The sequence below is a fragment of the Sarcophilus harrisii genome, chromosome 2 (genome assembly GCF_902635505.1).
Source record: "Sarcophilus harrisii chromosome 2, mSarHar1.11, whole genome shotgun sequence".
In the NCBI taxonomy this organism is placed as follows: domain Eukaryota; kingdom Metazoa; phylum Chordata; class Mammalia; order Dasyuromorphia; family Dasyuridae; genus Sarcophilus; species Sarcophilus harrisii.
In genome coordinates this window covers 332,945,628-332,965,365 of record NC_045427.1, presented here as the reverse complement: position 1 = coordinate 332,965,365, position 19,738 = coordinate 332,945,628, and the positions used below count along the sequence as shown (strand labels likewise).

General features: G+C 36.5%; 1 protein-coding gene across 6 annotated transcripts in view; it reads right to left on the bottom strand.

Annotated features, from left to right (window-relative positions):
* PACS2 (phosphofurin acidic cluster sorting protein 2) overlaps nucleotides 1–18,558 on the bottom strand; it is a 364,749-nt gene extending 346,191 nt beyond the window's left edge. For all 6 annotated transcript variants that reach the window (XM_031952885.1, XM_031952883.1, XM_031952888.1 and 3 more), the window contains exon 1: nucleotides 18,391–18,558. In XM_031952885.1, the coding sequence (XP_031808745.1) occupies nucleotides 18,391–18,509 (119 nt within the window). In that variant the 5' untranslated portion in view covers nucleotides 18,510–18,558. The remainder of the gene's footprint in view (nucleotides 1–18,390) is intronic.
* Between the last annotated feature and the right edge of the window lie 1,180 nt (nucleotides 18,559–19,738).

The window sequence follows — 19,738 nt, the reverse complement described above, 5'->3', positions numbered from 1 at the left end:
ACTTTGAAAGATTTGGATTAATACAATGACCAACCAATTTGGAAAAAATTCCAAAGAATTCATGAAAAACAGGAGATAGACTCAGAGTGAAAATTAAGACATCTTTTCTTTTTTTTTTTTTTTTTTTTTTGGACACAGACATTGTAGAAACAGGCAGGGTTTTACTTTTTCATCTCAACTGGAAGCAGGAGATAGAAGAGAGAAAAGGTGGGTAACTGACCAAAATAAAATTTAATTTAAAAAATGAGCATGTATATTACTCAGCTATGCATGTCACTTTTACCAAAACTGAATGTTTCACAGAGCATCAAAACCTCACAGATGTAAAAAACTCAAAATGTTAAATTCTTTATCAATCATAACACAATTAAAACTAAATTAAAGGACCTTTGAAGTAAGGTCCTTACTTAAATACTTAAATATGAAACTAAATAACCAAATCCCACATAATTGTTGTATCAAAGAACAAATCAAAGAAACGATAAATTTCTTTATCCAAGAAAATGACAACAATGAGACAAGTGTTTTTGCGATTCAATCAAAACAGTTTTAAGGAGAAAATTTCTATTTCTCAACACTTTAATCAACAAAAGAGAAAAAGAATAAATCAATGAACTGGGCATACAACTAAAAAAAGTTTAAGATCAGCAAGTAAAAAAACAAAACTAAACACGTAAGTAGAAATTCTGAAAACAATCAAAACTTAAATTGAAAACACAAAACAAAACAAAAAAGGAGCTAGTCTTTTGAAACTGCTAGATGGTTGAGTGTATGGAATGCTGGGCCTGGAATCAGGGACACCTAAATTCAAATGTACTCAGATACTTACTGGCTGTGTGACCCTGGGCAAATAATATCTGTTTGGTTTAATGCACCAGTGAAGGAAATGGCAAACCACTCCAGTATCTTTGCCAAGAAAGAATGAACGAACAATAAGTCTTTTCAAAAGACTAGTAAATTGGCTTAACCATTAGATAGTATGATTTAAGGAAGAAAAACACTAAATTGACAAAATCCAAAATAAAAAAAATATTTACAGTAAGTGAAAAGGAAAATGAATTATTAGTAATATTTTGCTCAAATATATGCAAATGGAAATGAATATTCCTTGTATCAATTCAAATCTTAATCCATCCACAAGGTGCTCTTCCCAAGCAATTCTTATTCATGTTTCCTTCTCAGACTGTTTATACTCTTAAGTGTTATAAGTCCTTGGGATGTCCAATGTCAGCCTTCTCACTATAAAATTAATCTCATTTTTCAAATCATACATTTCTCCTGAATAAAGTTACCTATAACATTCTTTCTATGATATATGGTCCCAAATTAAGTCATCACTGGAAACATGCTGTAGTTTACTTGCACTCACCATACATCTGTAAGAAAGCCTTAAAAAAATTTTACTACATAAAAAACAAAGGCCATAAAGTATGGTTTAGGGTAAAAAGCACACGAGTCATGGAGTGAAATATTTCCTGAGATTTACCTTCATATATAAGATACCTTATATAAACTTGAACAGAGGGTTACATAATTACCTATGACCCTAGGCAAGTCACACTTTTGTTGTCTGTAAAACAGAAATCTAAGAAAAACAGTTCATAAAACTTAAAGGACTGTAAAAATGTGAGTAGTTATCATTTATATTCACAGGGCCCAACACTGAGCAAGTCTTAAATTCTTATTTGCTGATGACTCTTACTTTTATCCCATTCACATTCCTCTTTCCTGGAATGTCTTCTCTGCCTACAGAAATCTTGCTTTTCCTTCAAGATTTGACTAAAATTCTGTTTCCTTTAGTCCTCCATAATCTCTCCATTTTTCGAACTTCTGCACCACTCTATACTACCAGATATTTAACCACATTCTACTATCTTGTTCAGAAGTAGTTTGGTGTGATTAATAGAGAGTTGGCTTCACAGAAAATTGGGAAACAATTTTTACAGCCAGTGTTTCTGATAAAGGCCTCAGTTCTGAAATATATATAAAGACAGAATTGAATCAAATTTATAAAAATACAAATCATTCCCCAATTAAGAAATGGTCAAAGGGTATGAACATATAATTTTCAGATAAAATTTTTAAGTTATCTATAGTCATATGAACAAATGGTCTCAATCATTATTGATTAGAGAAATACAAATTAAAACAACTCTGAAGTACCATCTCACCCCTATCAGATTGGATGACAGTAAAAGATAATGATAAACAGTTGAATGTGAGAAAATTGGGACAGTAATACATTGTTGCTGGAGTCGTAAACTGATCATTGGATCATTGTGGAGTGCAATTTGGAATTATGCCCAAAATGCTATCAAACTATGAATACACTTTGATTGTCACTACACATTTTGGGGGGAGTCTATAGTCCCAAAAATCATAAAAGAGGAAAAAAACCACATACACAAAAATGTTTTTGTAGTGGCAAGGAATTGGAAATTGAGAGGATGTCTATCAGTTCAAGAATGGTTGAACAAGTTATAGCATATGAGTATAATGGAATATTATTGTTTTATAAGAAATGAGCAGGCTTGATTTCAGAAAATCCTGGAAAGACTTTCATGAACTGATACTGAATGAAGTGAACAGAAACAGGAGAATATTATACAGTAATACTAACATTATGTGATGATCAACTATGACAGAGCTCTTCTCAGCAATAAATGATCCAAGACAATTCCAATAGACTTGGAATGGAAAATACCATCTACACCCTGAGACAATTGTGGAAACTGTGTAGAATTATACTATTTTCACCTTCTTTTGTTTGTTTTTTCTTTCTCATGGTTTCTCCCTTTTGTTCTGATTTTTCTTTCATATGACTAATATGGAAATATGTTTAAAATTTTTCCAAAGGGAGAAAAAAAAATTCAAAATCTTATAAAAATAAATGTTCAAAACTATGTAATTGAAAAAATAAAATAACTATTGAGGAAAAAGAAAAGAAAAGAGTTAGCTTCAAAACTGGGATACCTAAGTTCAGGTCCTACCTTTGACATATGATTCTGGCTAAGCCATTTCACTTTCACTTTCAGTATCCTAAAATAACTAGCAGATCAAGTACCAATTAGCATTTGTAGATGGAGTTTCTTCCAGTTCTCTAAACTAATTAAATTACAAGCCCAGATTCTATTCCCCAGAGTCATACAACTAGTGAGGCTGGTTTTAAATTTAGATCTTCCTGACTCCAGGTCCAGCACCAGGCCCTGTCTCTACTAAAATACAATGAATTAAATCTTAAGACCATAATACTTGTAAATTATTTGCAGGAGAAGAAGGTAGTCTGGTGTGGTAGACAGAGGGCTAATTTTGAAGTCAAAGAAACTTGGGTTCAGATCCCTCACAGACATATTGGTTGTGTGACTATGAGTTAAATCATTTAATCTTTTGATTCTCTTAGGGAAAACTCTAAACAGTAAATTACAAAGGATTTGCTGATCTGCATTGTTGGAGGGAGTGGCCCTAAAAGGAGTTCTTATACCTCCCTTAATAGTGTCATCCTTGGATAACTCATTTAATCTCTGAACCTTAGTTTCCGGAGTTGTAAAATGACTAGGAGCTCTAAATCAACCATAATACAAAGTCAACACAGAACTGACTAGGTGACATCCCAAGAAGAACTAAGACACAATTCTTCTACAAAAATCAAGGCATCTGATTCACAGAATGTTAGCCATAGAAGGGACCTTGTAAATCATTTAGTCCAATACTTTCATTTTACACATGAGGAAGTCCCCTAATACCTGTGATCCAAATGTCAAGAAAATTACTATCCTTTGTTCTCTTTCACCCTACTTTTATCTTAGACTAATTTAGCTTTAATTCCCTGAAGTCCTTATCTTACTCTAATTATTTTCTGTATTCTACTTTCGGTATTCTTGAACCCCAATTGTTAAATGTCCCTATATTCTTTTTTTCATTAAAGCTTTTTATTTTTCAAAACATATGCATGGACAATTCTTTAACAGCCCTTGCAAAACTTTGTGTTCCAATTTTCCCTTCCTTCCCCCACGCCCTCCCCTAGATGGCAAGTAGTCCAATATACATTAAGCATGGTAGAAATACATCTAAATCCAATATATGTATACTTATTTATACAATTATTGTGCTGCACAAGAAAAATCAAATCAAACCAGTAAAAAAAGAAAAGAAAAGAAAAAGCAGAATAAAATACAAATAAGCAACAATGAAGAGAGTGAAAATACTATATTGTGAACCACATTCAGTTCCCCCGGTCCTCTCCCTGGGTGTAGATGGCTCTCTTCATCACTGAACAATTGGAACTGGTTTGAATCAGCTCATTGTTGAAGAAAGCCATGTCCATTAGAACTGATTATTGTTGCCATGTATAATAACCTTCTGGTTCTGCTCATTTCACTTAGCATCAAGTGCATGTAAGTCTTTCCAGGCCTCTCTGAAATCATCCTGCTGGTCATTTCTTACAGAACAATAATATTCCATAACGTAGCTATAACATCATTTATTCAGCCATTTTCCAGTTGATGGGCATCCATTTAACTTCCAATTTCTTGCCACTACAAAAAGGGCTACCACAAACATTTTTGCACATATGGGTCCCTTTCCCTATATTAACATCTCTTTGGGATATAAACTCAGTAGAAACACTGCTGGGTCAAAGGATATAGAAAGTTTGATAACTTTTTGAGCATAGTTCCAAACTGCTCTCCAGAATGGTTGGATCTGTTCACAGGTCCACCAACAATATATCAGTGTCCCAGTTATCCCACATCCCCTCCAACATTCGTCATTATCTTTTCCTGTCATTTTAGCCAATTTAACAGGTGTTTAGTGGTATCTCAAAGTAGTCTTAATTTGCATTTCTCTGATCAATAGTGATTTGGAGTACCTTTTCATATGACTACAAATAGCTTCAATTTCTTCATCTAAAAATTATCTGTTCATATCCTTTGACTATTTATCAATTGGAAAATGGTTTGGATTTTTATGAATTTGACTCAATTCTCTATATATTTTAGAAATGAGGTCTTTATCAGATCCTTTGAATGTAAAAATGTTTTCCCAGTTTATTGCTTCCCTTCTAATCTTGTCTGCATGAGTTTTGTTTGTACAAAAACTTTTCAATTTAATATAATCAAAATTTTCTATTTTGTGATCAATAATGATCTCTAGTTCATCTTTGGTCATAAATTCCTTTCTCTTCCACAGATCTGAGAAGTAAACTATCCTATGTTCCTCTAATTTGTTTTCAGTATCATTCTTTACGTCTAGATCATGAACCCATTTTGATCTTATCTTGGTATATGGTGTTAGGTATGGATCAGTGGCTAGTTTCTGCAATACTAGTTGCCAATTTTCCAAGCAGTTTTTGTCAAATAGTTAATTCTTATCCCCAAAGCTGGGATCTTTCAATTTGTCAAACACTAAATTGCTATAGTCATTGAGTGTTTTGTCCTGTGAACCTAACCAATTCCACTGATCAACTAGTCTATTTCTTAGGCAGTACCAAAATGGTTTTTATGACCACTGTTTTATAATATACTTTTAGATCTGGTATAGCTAAGCCACCTTCATTTGCTTTTTTTTCCCTTGAAATTCTTAACCTTTTGTTCTTCCAGATGAATTTTGAGGTTATTTTTTCTTTTTTTAAATTATAGCTTTTTATTTAGAAGATATATGCATGAGTAATTTTTCAGCATTGACCCTTGCAAAACCTTTTGTTCCAATTTTTCCTCTCCTTCCCCTTTCTCCTCTCCTAGATGGCAGGTAGACCAATACAGGTTAAATATGTTAAAGTATATGTTAAATACAATATATGTATACATATCCATGCATATATTTTGCTAAACAAGAAGAATCAGACTTTGAAATAATGCACAATTAACCTGTGAAGGAAATCAAAAATGCAAGTGGACAAAAAGAGAGGGATTGGAAATGCTATGTAGTGGTTCACATTCAGTTCCCAGAGTTCTTTCATTGGGTGTAGTTGGTTCTAAATGTAATATTCTTCTCTTGGAGCAGGTTTCCTGGGGGGCTTTTGGGAGCAGCCTTAGTTTCAGTTCCAGTGTAATCATCCCAAATGCAGCGGGGAGTTAAAGTCCAAATCCTTTATCGTCTCCTTCAAAGTCTTGTCTCTTTTTCTGGGACCCAGTTAACTTTCTTAGAGGCCTATCTCTCTCCTTGGTTCCGAGAACTCTGTCGTTAGTTCTTTGCCTCTGCCAGCTTCTGCCTCTAGCTCCCTCTGAATGACCTTCTAGTGGGCTTGTGTGTCTGCCCTGCTTATATATACTCTCTTAAAGGTGTGAATCTTGTGGAATTATATTAAGTAGTAAGTACATGTAAATTAGAGAATCATTATGTCATCAATTCCACTGACTTGGCACCTTGTAAGAATCCTAACATCTGCTTTCTTTTGAATTAGAACATAGGTGGTCATGACCTCCCTGACTTCTCAAGGTGAGAACCCCAAAAAAGGTGAATATGCCTTCCCTGACTGCTCAAAAAAGGGGTGAAAATACCACAAAAGAAGGTGGTCATGCCTGGACTTCTTAGGAAACACCAAAGGAAATGGAAACTCAAATCAGATTCACGGGTCTCTAAAGAGGCTCACTCTTAAAACAGGTATACATAAATCCATCAATATGGGAGGTATTACACATAATTACACAAATAACAAGCACATAGCAATATAACACAGGCTAGTAGTGATGTAACAAATAACATGAATCAACATGAGGATTTATACATGTCCATAAGTCCTAGAAATAGTCCAAAAGGAATCTATTGTGCATTAGCTCATGTGCCAAGAATCCAATAATTCCTGCAAGTTTTGAAGTCCTGCAATAATCTCATCAACAATTTTTCATCTCAAGGAATCCAATGATTCCTGCTGGTTTTCAAGTCTTCAAGTTAAACAATCTTATCTTGTGTTAGGGAATCCAATGATTCCTGCAGATTTTTTTCATAGATCTTCTCCTTTGTTTCGAGGTTTTCCCTCTTTTTCTGTCTCTCTCCAGGTGCTCATTGCCACCTATCTGTTTCCTTTTCCATCCATTTCTTCTCCATCTGTAGGAATACAAGCAAATCCTTTCTCCCAAGCAGTTAATCTATCTATCTAGTTCCCTTCAGTTTACCACTTTCTAAATCTCTCCTCATCATCTGGCAATTACATTGGAGCTGTTTGCACTGGACACTGCCCTATTGCTTTAAAAAGCCTGTATTCTCCTCAATTGTAATCCCTTTCTGCTATCTGATTGCTTTTTGGCCAATATATCATGTAATCCCTTTCTGCCATGTGACTGCTTTTTTGCTGACTGATCACATCAGAGTATTGAGCTTCTAAAGGTGCCATCATGCCCCACCTGTCTTTTGATTGATATCTTGGAGCTGGGCCCTGCTTCTCATTTCCTTGGGTGAATCTACATTCTGAGGCCTAGTAGAAGCCCTTGTGGCATTTTGGACATAAGGTTTTGGGTTTTATTCTCACACCCTGTCTTCTTCCTTTATCTCTATATCTACACTGAGTTCTCAGATGTCCTATTTTTCCACACTGAAAACACTGACAAGTTTCTCTAGAAACCCCTTGCCAAGAGGGACCTTGTCTTTCCATGTTCATCATAGTCTGGGTATAATACGCATTTGTGCCCACTGTGGCACAGCATCTTATGATCTCCTCTAAAGGAACATCTTTGTGTAGTTCCCATATAATTCTTCTCCAAACCTTATTGGCATTTTCCTTAGCCAGTTGTCTTTTCATAACTCTTGTAGCTGCATTTTCTCCAATGGTTCTTGTGACAGCTGTTTGCAAACGTCCCACAAAATCTTCAAAGGGTTCATTGGGACCTTGCTCTATTTTTGTGAAAGCTTTACCTTCATCTTTCCCTGGAAGGGTACCCCAAGCTTTTATAGCAGCAATAGCAATTTGTTCATATGCTTCTATGGGGTAATTAATCTGTGCTCAATTCTCTGCATACTGACCACCTGCTAGTTGGTCAAAAGTGATTTGTATATTAACTCCAGTTTGCTTATTGCGTTGGGCTTGAATCCTACATAATTCACTATACTCTGAAAGCCACAAGTTTTGTCCAGGTTCTAAACATGTCCTTGCTATGGATTTCCAATCATTCGGGGTTAAGATTTCATAAGACAAATTATCTAGTAACATCTTAACATAAGATGATGTAGCCCCATAAAGACTGCAACCCTCCCAGATCAAAAGGAGTGTATTTTCTCCTTTTCTGACCTGAAAAGTCAAGCTCTTCAATCACAGGATATGCATTTATTTTAAAAATCAGATAAATCCTATCCTTTGTTTTTTGCTTTAACCAATGCCTTTTGTAATCTTGTCATAGGCTGCTTCATAGGAGGTGCTGAATATGTTACTGCCTCTCCCTCTCCTCCTTCTCCCTCCACCCACAAAGGATTGAGGGAAGTAGGTCAGGGGATGGGGAATAACCTAATTTCTCCTGCTGTGAAGCTTCACACTCAAAATTGTACTTAACTCCATTCTTATCTGATTCTTCATCCTTTTCATCTAGTTTATTTAGATCCTCCCTCTCCTGCTCTTTCGTCTTTTTCCTTATTCTATAACTTATATAATTTCCTAAAGCTAGTTGTATTAAATTGTATGTATAAAGTGTATCTTTGGAAATTGAGTCAGGTCCATTTTCATTGTAGAATAGACATAGTTGCTCTCCTACTAATTTCCATTCCTTTAGATCCAATTCTTTTTCCATAGAGAATCAAGGAGATGTTTACTGTACAGTTTCTAAAAGGTCAGTGATCTGCTCCCAAATTATAATCAAAACTTGGCTTTTCATAAGTCTGACAATGCTCTCTACACATTTTCCTTGAATTGGAAAAGAAGATTGTTTTCTAAACATTTGTCCCATTTTAGCTGAAATACTATTTTAGCCCTTTCACAAAGTTTCCTTGTTGTACTCACCCTAATTTCTGAGTCACAGATAAAGGTTCTTGGTCCCACGTTCAGGCGCCAAAATGTAATATTCTTCTCTAAAATATAATGTTCTCTTGGAGCAGTTTTCCTGGGGGGCTTCTAGGAGCAGCCTTAGTTTCAGTTTCAGTGTAATCATCCCAAATGCAGCGGTCCAATTCCTTTATCGTCTCCTTCAAAGTCTTGTCTCTTTTTCTGGGGCCCAGTTAAGCTTTCTTAGAGGCCTATCTCTATGGTTCCGAGAGCTCCTGCCATTAGTCCTTTGCCTCTGCCAGCTTCTGCCTCTAGCTCCCTCTGAATGACCTTCTAGCAAGCTTGTGTGTCTGGCCCTGAGAGCTCTTCCTTATATATGTTCTCTTAAAGGTGTGAATCTTATAGAATTATAGTAAGTACTAAGCACATGTAAATTATAGAATCATTATCTCATCAATTCCACTGACTTGGCACCTTGTAAGAATCCTAACAAGTTCTATTCATTATTGAACAAATGGAACTGATCTGGTTCATCTCACTGTTGAAGAGAGCCACGTCCATCAGAATTGATCATCATATAGTATTGTTGTTGAAGTATATAATAATCTCCTGGTCCTGCTCGTTTCACTCAGCATCAGTTCATGTAAGTCTCTCCAGGCATTTCTGAAATCATCCTGCTGATCATTTCTTATAGAACAATAATATTCCATAATATTCATATACCACAATTTATTCAGCCATTCTCAATTGATGGGCATCTACTGAGTTTCCAGTTTCTGGCCACTACAAAGAAGGCTGCCACAAACATTTTGGCACATAAAAGTCCCCTTCCCTTCTTTAAAATCTCTTTGGGATATAAGCCCAGTAGTAACATTTCCACCAACAATGTATCAGTTTTCCCACATCTCCTCCAACATTCTGCATTATTTTTCCCTGTCATTCTAGCCAATCTGACAGGTGTGTAGTGGTATCTCAGAGTTGTCTTAATTTGCATTTCTCTGATTAATAATGACTTGGAGCATCTTTTCATATGGCTAGAAATAGTTTCAATTTCTTCATCTGAAAATTGTTCATATCTTTTGACCATTTATCAATTGGAGAATGGCTTGATTTCTTATAAATTAAGAGTCAATTCTCTATATATTTTGGAAATGAGGCCTTTATCAGAATCTTTGACTATAAAAATGTTTTCCCAGTTTATTGTTTCCCTTCTAATCTTGTCTGTAATAGTTTTGTTTGTACAAAAGCTTTCAATTTGATATAATCAAAATCTTCCATTTTGTGATCAATAATGATCTCTCGTTATTTTTTGGTCACAAATTCCTTTCTCCTCCACAGGTCTGAGAAGTAAACTATCCTTTGTTCTTCTAATTTATTTATAATCTCATTCTTTATGCCTAGATCATGAACCCATTTTGACCTTATTTCGGTGTATAGTGTATATATATATATATATATATATATGTGTATATATATATATATATATATATGTATATATATATATAGTGTATATAGTATATATGGGTCAATGCCTAGTTTCTGCCATACTAATTTCCAATTTTCCCAGCAGTTTTTGTCATTCTTATCCCAAAAGCTGGGGTCTTTGGGTTTGTCAAACACTAGATTATTCAAGTTATTGACTGTTTTGTCCTGTGAACCTAACCTATTCCATTGATCAACTAGTCTATTTCTTAGCCAATACCAAATGTTTTGGTGATCTCTGCTTTTTAGTTTTAGATCTGGTACAGCAAGGCCACCTTCATTTGATTTTTTTTTTCATTAGTTCCCTTGAAAGTCTTGACCTTTTGTTCTTCCAGATGAATTTTGTTATTTTTTCTAGGTCATTAAAATAATTTCATGGAAATCTGATTGGTATAGCACTAAATAAATAGATTAGTTCAGGTAGTATTATCATCTTTATCATATTTGCTCGATCTATCCAAGAGCATTTAATATTTTTTCCAATTTTTTAGATCTGACTTTATTTGTGTGGAAAGTGTTTTGTAGTTTTGTTCATATATTTCATGACTTTCACTTGGCACATAGATTCCCAAATATTTTATATTATTGACAGTTATTTTAAATGGAATTTCTCTTTGTAGCTTTTGCTATTGGATTTTGTTAGTGATATATAAAAATGCTGATGATTTTTGTGGATTTATTTTGTATCCTGCAACTTTGCTAAAGTTGTGGATTATTTCTAATAGTTTTTTCGTTGATTCTCTAAGTATAGCATTGTATCATCTGCAAAGAGGAATAATTTGTTTTCCTCATTACCTACTCTAATTCCTTTAATCTGTTTTTCTTCTCTTATTGCCAAAACCAGAATTTCTAACATAATATTAAATAGTAATTGTGATCATGGGCAACCTTGTTGCACCCCTGATCTTACTTGGAATGGTTCTAGTTTATCCCCATTACATATGGTGTTTGCTGATGGTTTTAAATAGATCCTACTGACTTTTTTAAGGAAAAGTCCATTTATTCCTATATTCTCTAGTGTTTTTAATAGGAATGGGTATTGGATTTTATCAAATGCTTTTTCTGCATCTATTAAGATGATCATATGGTTTTTGTTAATTTGGTTGTTGATATAGTCAATTATGCCAGTAGTTTTTCTAATACTGAACCACCCCTGCATTCCTGGTATAAATCCTACTTGATTATAGTATATTATCCTGGGATGACTTTCTGTAATCTCTTTGCTACTATTTTATTTAAGATTTTTGCATCAAAATTCATTAAGGAGATTGATCTATAATTTTCTTTCTCTGTTTTCATCCTCCCTGGTTTTTCATCCTCCCATCAATATCATGTCTGTGTCATAAAAGGAATTTGGTAGGAGTCCTTCTTTCCCTATTTTTTCAAATAGTTTATATAGCATTGGAGTTAATTGTTCTTTAAATGTTTGATAGAATTTACATGTAATTCTATCTGGTCCTGGAGATTTTTTCTTAGGAAGCTGATTAATAGCTTGTTCTATTTCTTTTTCTAGAATGGGACTATTTTAAATAATTTATTTCCTCTTCTGTTAATCTGGGCAATCTATATTTTTGTAATATTCCTCCATTTCACTTAGGTTATTTATTGGCATAAAGTTGGACAAAGTAACTCATAATTATTGCTCTAATTTTTTTTTTTTTTACTGATGTAAATTCTCCTTTTCATTTTTGAGACTAACAATAAATGTCCCTATATTCTAAATTTTTTCATTTCATTTTCCTATCTCAATGAAATCTTGCTGTAGTTGAGCCATGTTCAACTCTTTGCGATCCCATGGACCATATCAAGTCAGGCTCTTCTATCCTCTATTACCTCTCAAAGTCTGTTCAAATTCATGTTTATTATTTCTATGATACGATCTAGTCAACTAATCTTCCACCATCTTCTTTTCCTTTTGCCTTCAATATTTCCTAACATTAGGTTCTTTTCCAATGAGTCCCATTTTCTCATTGCGTGGACAAAGCATTTAAGCTTCAGCTTCATTATTTTACCTTCCAGTGAATAGCCTGAATTAATTTCTGAATTTAATTCTTGACCTCTTTGCTGTCCCAGGTACTATTCTCCAGCACCACAGCACCACAATTTTAAACCATCAGTTCTGTGTTACTCAGTTTTCATTATATTCCAACTCTCCTAGCCATATACTGCTACTAGAAAAACCATACCTTTGACAGGAAAGTGATGTCTGATTTTTTAGTATGCTGTCCAGATTTGTCATAGCTTGCTTTCTGATCAGTAACCACACCATTGTGGTTAAAGGTGATGTTAAGATCTTTCTTTGTGTACTCATGCCACCTCTTTTTAATCTTACCTGTTTCTGTTAAGTCCCTGCCATTTTTTGTCTTTTATCATGCCCATTTTTATATGAAATATCCCCTTGATATCTCTAATATTGTTGAATAAAGTATGTAGTTTCCCATTCTATTGTTTTCTTTTATTTCTTTGTATTGATCATTTAAGAAAACATTTTTATGTCTCCTGGCTATTCTATTGAATTATGCATTCAGTTGGATATAGCTTTCCTTTTCTCTTTTCCCTTTGGTTCCCCTTCTTTCCTCAGCTATCAGCTCCATAAGATGGTCATTTTCCTTTCTTGCTCTAATTTTTCTCAGGAATGTTCCTATACAACTAAAATTTTACTTTCTTTTAAAGATACCACATTTCTAGCCAATTTCTCCAATATAAGAGCTTTTTTAAAAACCAGGTATACCATTAAAATGTTGAGTCAGCATATTCCCCCATTTTCCAAAAAGCCACTTCTAATTCATCTCTCTGGCAACTTCAAATCTTTTTTCTTTGAAATTCATAAAACTTGTCCAGATTTTAATTGTTGCCATTTACTAGCCTACAAGAAATCATCCCTTTTCTTCCTAACAAATTCAATCTCTAGCTCAGAATCCTTTCTAGTCCAACTCCTTTTCTTAAATCTGGTGACTTTAAATGGTTCTGTTGTGCTCTCAGGTCACAAACTTCCTTCAATTCTCATGAAGTGAGACCATTTTACTTAACCTTAATCACTTTATTTAATGCTTAAATTTAACCACCTTCACCACACTCAATTTCATCTCAAAAGATTTCAAACTCAGAAATTATTTTGAGGATATTCTGCATGAAGTACTAAACTTGGAGTAAAGATGTCCTGAATTCAAATCCTGCCTCAGATCAACTCTGTGACTCTGGGCAAGTCATTTAACCTCTTGTGCTTCAGTTCATCTGAAAAATGAGGATAATAGCAGCATCTAACTTTCAGGATTATTGCGATGATAAAATGAGATAATAATAAATTGTTTTGCAAATTTTGAAATGCTATGTAAATGATAGCTATGACTTTTCATTTCTCATTCCTTAAACCTATTCTTTGGCCTCAACATGACTTTCATTTCTTTCAATTCTTCTTTGTCCTTGTTTTTTGACTTCGCTTTTCTCCCTTCACAATCTCAACCAGTTAACCAGTCCAAGAAAGTACAATGCTCCATTCTTGAATGCTTTTCATCTTATTTTTGTTGTTTAATCCTAGATAGTGGGTCACCTCTTTCACCACTTCCCACATCTTGTTTCACTCCTGTCTATAAAAAAAAAAATGTAGGAAGTTACAAAACTCTACATGTTAGTGCACCACAAATTTGTTATTTAATCTTAATAGGGCCCTCCACAGCTTATGGCAATTCTATTGGTTACTAAGTGTCTTTTTACAACAACTGTCCCACGTGTCTTTCCTCATAGTTCCACCTGGAGCCCTTACTCTCCGATCATCACTTTGCAAATAAACTTACTTAGAACATTAAAGTTGTATCTTGTGAGCTTCCCTTAATCCAAACTTCAAAATCTCACTAGATCTTCCCCAACCACTCTTTTGCTCCTTTGCCCAAGGTCAGAGAATGACCCTGACCTTGAGCCTGTTCCCCAGAATCTGAGAGATGGAAAAAACTTCAGACATAGGCCAAATTGCACCTAAAGAAAATCTATAACATAGGTGTTAAACTCCTAGTCCCCATATGGCCTGCAAAACTTTCCCTGTTCAGGAAATAGTTAACATTTTTAAGAAATAAAGCAGAACAAAAATAAGTTAATTTGTGAAATCTGTTTCTATTTGAATTTGAATACTCACTATTTTAATAATATGTCTAATTAAAATAAATATGTCTACTTCCCAGGATGTAGTTATGATAGTCATCTTGTTCTTTACATTGTTTAAAAAAAAAAAAAAAACAAACAGTTTGGACATCTTATTCAGGAGCTTGCCCTTGGCCTCTGTACCCTTTGCTCATTCTTCTGTTCTCCTTATCTATCAGCCCTTTTCTCACTTTCAGCAAATGTTATCAGATGTTTCCCTCATCCTTTAAAAAACAAACAAACAAAAAAAAATCCACTTAACAAAGCTATCCCTTCAGCAGGATTAATCCATCAGAAAGCATTATTAAGCATCCTACTATACATACCTGAAAACCATGTTCACTGCTGGAGATACAAAACAGATGAAACATTCTATGCTCTCAAGGAACTTATATTCTATAAATACAGGAAAAGAATGCGTGTGCACGTGCACGCGCGCGCGCGTGTGCGTATGTGTGTGTGTGTGTGTGTGTGTGTATAAGAAAGTAAATACAAAGCAATTTCAATGGCAAAAATGGGAAATCAGCAAAGCCATAATTGGTGGTGGCATCTCAGCTGAGCTTTAAAGGAAGTTCTAAGTAAGCATTTCTAAAAGGACATGTGTGAAGTACATCAAAAAAGCCAGTGTAGAAGCTGAACTATCTGTGTACACACACATATATATATATGTATACATACATAAATATACAGGTATACACATGCATATACAGGCAAGCACAGATACAGACACACACCCCTCTGAAATAATTAGTCTGGAAAGATAGGCCAGAGCTAGGTACTAAAAAGTTTAAATGCCAAATAGTGGTTTATATTCTTCTCTACCATTAATTCACTCTTTAATTCCTGCCCCCTCAAGTATCACCAGGGATCTCCTAACTGCTAAATCTGACGGTTTTTTAATTCGTCATGCTCCTTCACTTTGATTCCCCTGAGGCAATTGGGGTAAAGTGACTTGCCCAGGGTCACACAGCCAGGAAGTGTTAAGTGTCTGAGCCCAGATTTGAACTGAGATCCGCTTGACTTCAGATCTGGTGCTTTATCCACTGCACTATCTAGCTGGCCCGCTCCTTCACTTTTCCATACAATTTGACATTGCTGACTACCTTCTCTCAACACTTATCAGTCTCTTCTCCATGGTGATATTGTCTCCTATTCTCCTAAATGATCCTTGTCTTTGCTGATTCATCATACCTTTCCTGTCAGAGTGGGTGTTTTAAAAGGCTTTGTCCTAGCCCTCTCTATTCTTTTCTCTCTAAAATCTCTTCTTTGGAGATTTCATCCACTCCAAAAAGCTCAATTATAATCTCTACACAAATGAATGATAATATGAAGCTGAAAATTCAATCCTAAATGTTTTAGCTGCCCTATTGAAGACTATAGTTTAAAAAGACCAAGGTCTCCCTGTGCATCCAGGGCCATCTTCAGTCATCTGATCTATATTTGGCCAGTGGATCCAGATGGCTCTGGAGGGAAAAGTGAAGCAAGGGATTTTACACTCCCTTCCCTCACTTAAATCCAATTCACTTGTATATCATGGCATTATCTCCCTAATGTCATGGTCCTCTTTGAGAATGAAGGACAAACAAAACATGTGAATTCCAGGTTCCCATCTCCAATTATATGCTATACATATTTCCCTAGATATCACATGGGCATACAAACTGAATTCATCTTCTTTCCTTAAACCTGCCTTTGTGCTCCTAACTTCCTTATTTCTGTTAATAGTATCATCTTCCTAACCACTCAGATTAAAAATTTCATTCATCTTCAATTCTACATTTTTCCTCATCACCATAGTCAATCAGCTTCTAAACTCCTGTCACTTCTATTTCTAACACATTTTATATCTGTCTCCTTTCCATTCAGACTACTAACATTATAGCTCACCTTTCACCAAAACTATTATGTCTTCTAACTGGTCTCTCATTCATCATATAGTTGTAAGAATCTCATTAAAACAGGTCACAACATTATCATTCATATGTTTCAAAATCTTTAGTGGCTCTTTGTTGCTTACAAAATCAAATTCAAATGCTTAGCCAGGAATTTAAAGCCCTCTAAAATCTGTGCCATTTCTACTTTTCTATTGTATTATTCCCCCTTCCAAAATCTATTCCAACTAAATTATAATTGCTATTTCCCATTCCATATGTTCTCTCCTGTTCATTCCTCTCCCCTCCCCAAAAATGAACAATCCATCTTTCATGACCTTCCTTAACTATGCCTTTCAGAATTCTTCAAGGCTCAGCTCAATAATACCTTCTACTTGAAGCCTTCCCTGATTCTTCCCAAATGAAAGTAGAATTTTAACATTTAAAGATGGAAGAGAACAGGTCATGTAGTCAAAACTTTTTATTTCACAACTGAAAAAACTGAGGCCCAGAGACATTAAGTAATTTTTCTAAATCATAGAGGGAGGAGTTGTGATCCTGGGTATGGTGTCCTTTGCATTATATCTGGCTGAGTAAAATTTTCTTAATACAATTTATCTAGATTTGTCTCCTACACTCTATGATCATGTCTTTCTCAATATAATGTTAAGTTTCTTGAGAGCAGATATATGACATTTTATGTATACATATGTATCTACATATATATAAAGTATATCCCATTGCATCTCAATCCAAAAGACCATACTCTTCCAGTGTCATCCTACTCATCTATTTTCAATCTCATCCTATGACTATTGCCCACAAACATGCTCAAGTCTCATACCTACTGCTTATAAACATCCTCAAAAAACCTTCATTAGATCCATCCTGCAAACTATCATACTTCTCCTGGTAAAACTCCTTAAGTAGACCTCTCTTCTTAAATTTACAATCTGGTTTCCAACCTCTTTGTTCAATTAAACTACTCTCTCCAAAATTACCATTACCCTCTTGTAAACTCCAATGGCCTCTTCTCAATAATCTTAATTTCTCTGCAGCCTCTGACACTGTCAGTTACCCTCTTCTCATGATTATCTTCTCTCAGTTTGGGGGCACTATTTTTTCCGGGTTTTCCTCCTACCTTTCTAATTACTCCTCAGTCTGTTTTGCTGGATCTTTGTCCAAGCCATGACTATAACAGGGCGCTCAGGGCCCTCTTCTCTTCTCCCTCTATACTATTTCACTTGGTGATTTCATCAATTTTCATGAGTACATAGCAGATGATTAATAAATGCTTACTGACTGTTCATGCATATCCCTAATGTTTAGCACATACCAGGGACTTCATATTTAAACAGATTGTGATAGTTGCTGCAGGTTTTTTTTTTTTTTTTTAATAAAACCACACTCTTATAAAGCTTGTCCCTAAAATGAAAGCTGAATTTTGAGATGCCAAAACTAAGATGCTACTAAGTAACATATCTTTTAGAAAAATAACTCCAGCTCCTAGTTTTAGGAAATCAGAAGGAGCCACGCACACAAATCACCAGATTGCTAAACAATCATTTGCAACAGAGGAGCAACTTCACTGATGCAGGGATGATCTATTGAACAAGATCACTGCCTATAAAGTATAGCCAATCTAGGTGTCCGATGTTTAGCCTCAGTGACCCCACCTTCTGGTATATTTTAATAACTGAGCTTAGAGCTACACCTCCAGACATCAATGTGTTGCAGGAGCTTTTCAACGCTCCTCCCACAGGTGGGGAGGAAGAAAAAAAGGAATGAAATTCTTTTTCATCAAATCTATATTCTCTATTTAGAGGAAAAGCCCTTCTCCCCGCCTCCCTTCATCACTCGGAGCAGAAAAGACTTTTTAGACTTTCCGCCAGGGCTTTACAAATTCGGATAGTGCTCACCCCCGCGCGTCACTACTCCCTTATCCTCTCTTGCCTACAGCTGCGAAGTAGTAAATCTGGTCCTAATTCGAGCTCTTACCTGGGGACGCAACTGGGACTAGAGCCATCGATCTCCCAGGTGGCGAACAGGTTCATGGGTACAGGCGTGTTTAGGGCGCCGGGCCCCGTGGGGAAGCTGAGCCTGCCCTTCTCCGCCATGGTGCAAGCCGGCCAGATTCCGTGGGCCAAGCCCCGTCCCAGCAGCAGCCTATCCTTGGAGCCCGGGGAATAACGGGGGGTGGGGGGTGGGGGCGGGGGAGGGACGGACGTCCAGCTGGCGAAGTCGTAGTTCGGTGTGGCCTGGGTGGGGGGTTAGGAGAAGGGAGGCAGCAATCCCAAGGCTGCGGCCGGGCCCTAAGGGACCCAGTCTGGGAGTTGTGATCCGAAGCGAAGGAGCGGGGGACAAGGGAAGAGGAGGGGTTTACATGGCTGTGGCTGGCCGCGGGTTAGCGGAGGGACTGCGAGGGAGGGGAGAGGCACTTGGATCCACACAGCTGGTGCGAAAAGGTAGTGGCCGCTCGGCGCGCGCCGGACCCCTCAGTCACAACGGGGACACAACAGCAAAAAATACTAACCAGCGGTCTGGACTTCGAGCCCCGCCCCACTAGCTACTCCTGAGCCGTAATTTGGACCTACCGCAAGCGCCTGCGCACTGAGATTTGACGAAGGAAAAAAAAAAAAAAAAAGACTACCAACTAAAGTGTAAGCAACCAACTCCAAGCTCCTCAGTAGCTTGGTAGCCGCCCCGGCGTCGATCGATTGGCCGAGCTGAGTTGGAGCTCGCGGGTCAATGAGCCAATCAAGATCCAAATTGATCACTCACCGGAAATGAGGTAAAGGACTCGTTGTCTTCTCACCCTGTCTCCCGGTTCGCTTCTAGCCCCATTCTCAGCAATCGCCAATAATTCTTCCTTTTCTTTCTGTGCCCCACCCATCACCGTCCTTACCCTACCATTCTCCTGCCCCCGCCTTTGGGAGGCCCTTCCGAGCTCCTGGTTTGATCTGAGGGCTGGCAATGGGTACGTTTCCTGGGAAATGCTGCACAGGATAGAGTTGATCATTTGTGATCTACCAAACTACCTAATCTTTTACGTACCTGGAAGAGGGGGGAGGGGAAGAAATCCAGACCGATCTCGAAGTTTCCGAAAGTCAGGACTCAGAACAGCAGAGAAGGGAAAGCTTAACTTTTGCTAACTAGGTTAGGCCAGCCCCACTCCAGGGTTAGAGTCGGGAGTCGGGTTAGGGTTGGGGGGAACTGCTGCTCCACATCGGTGACCAAAGGTCAGCCCCAAATGCTAGAGATGGTTTCCCTAAATGATAAATGGCCCTGATGTAATATAGTTTATTATTATTATAAACTAGTATCGGGGAGACAACAATAATTTTGA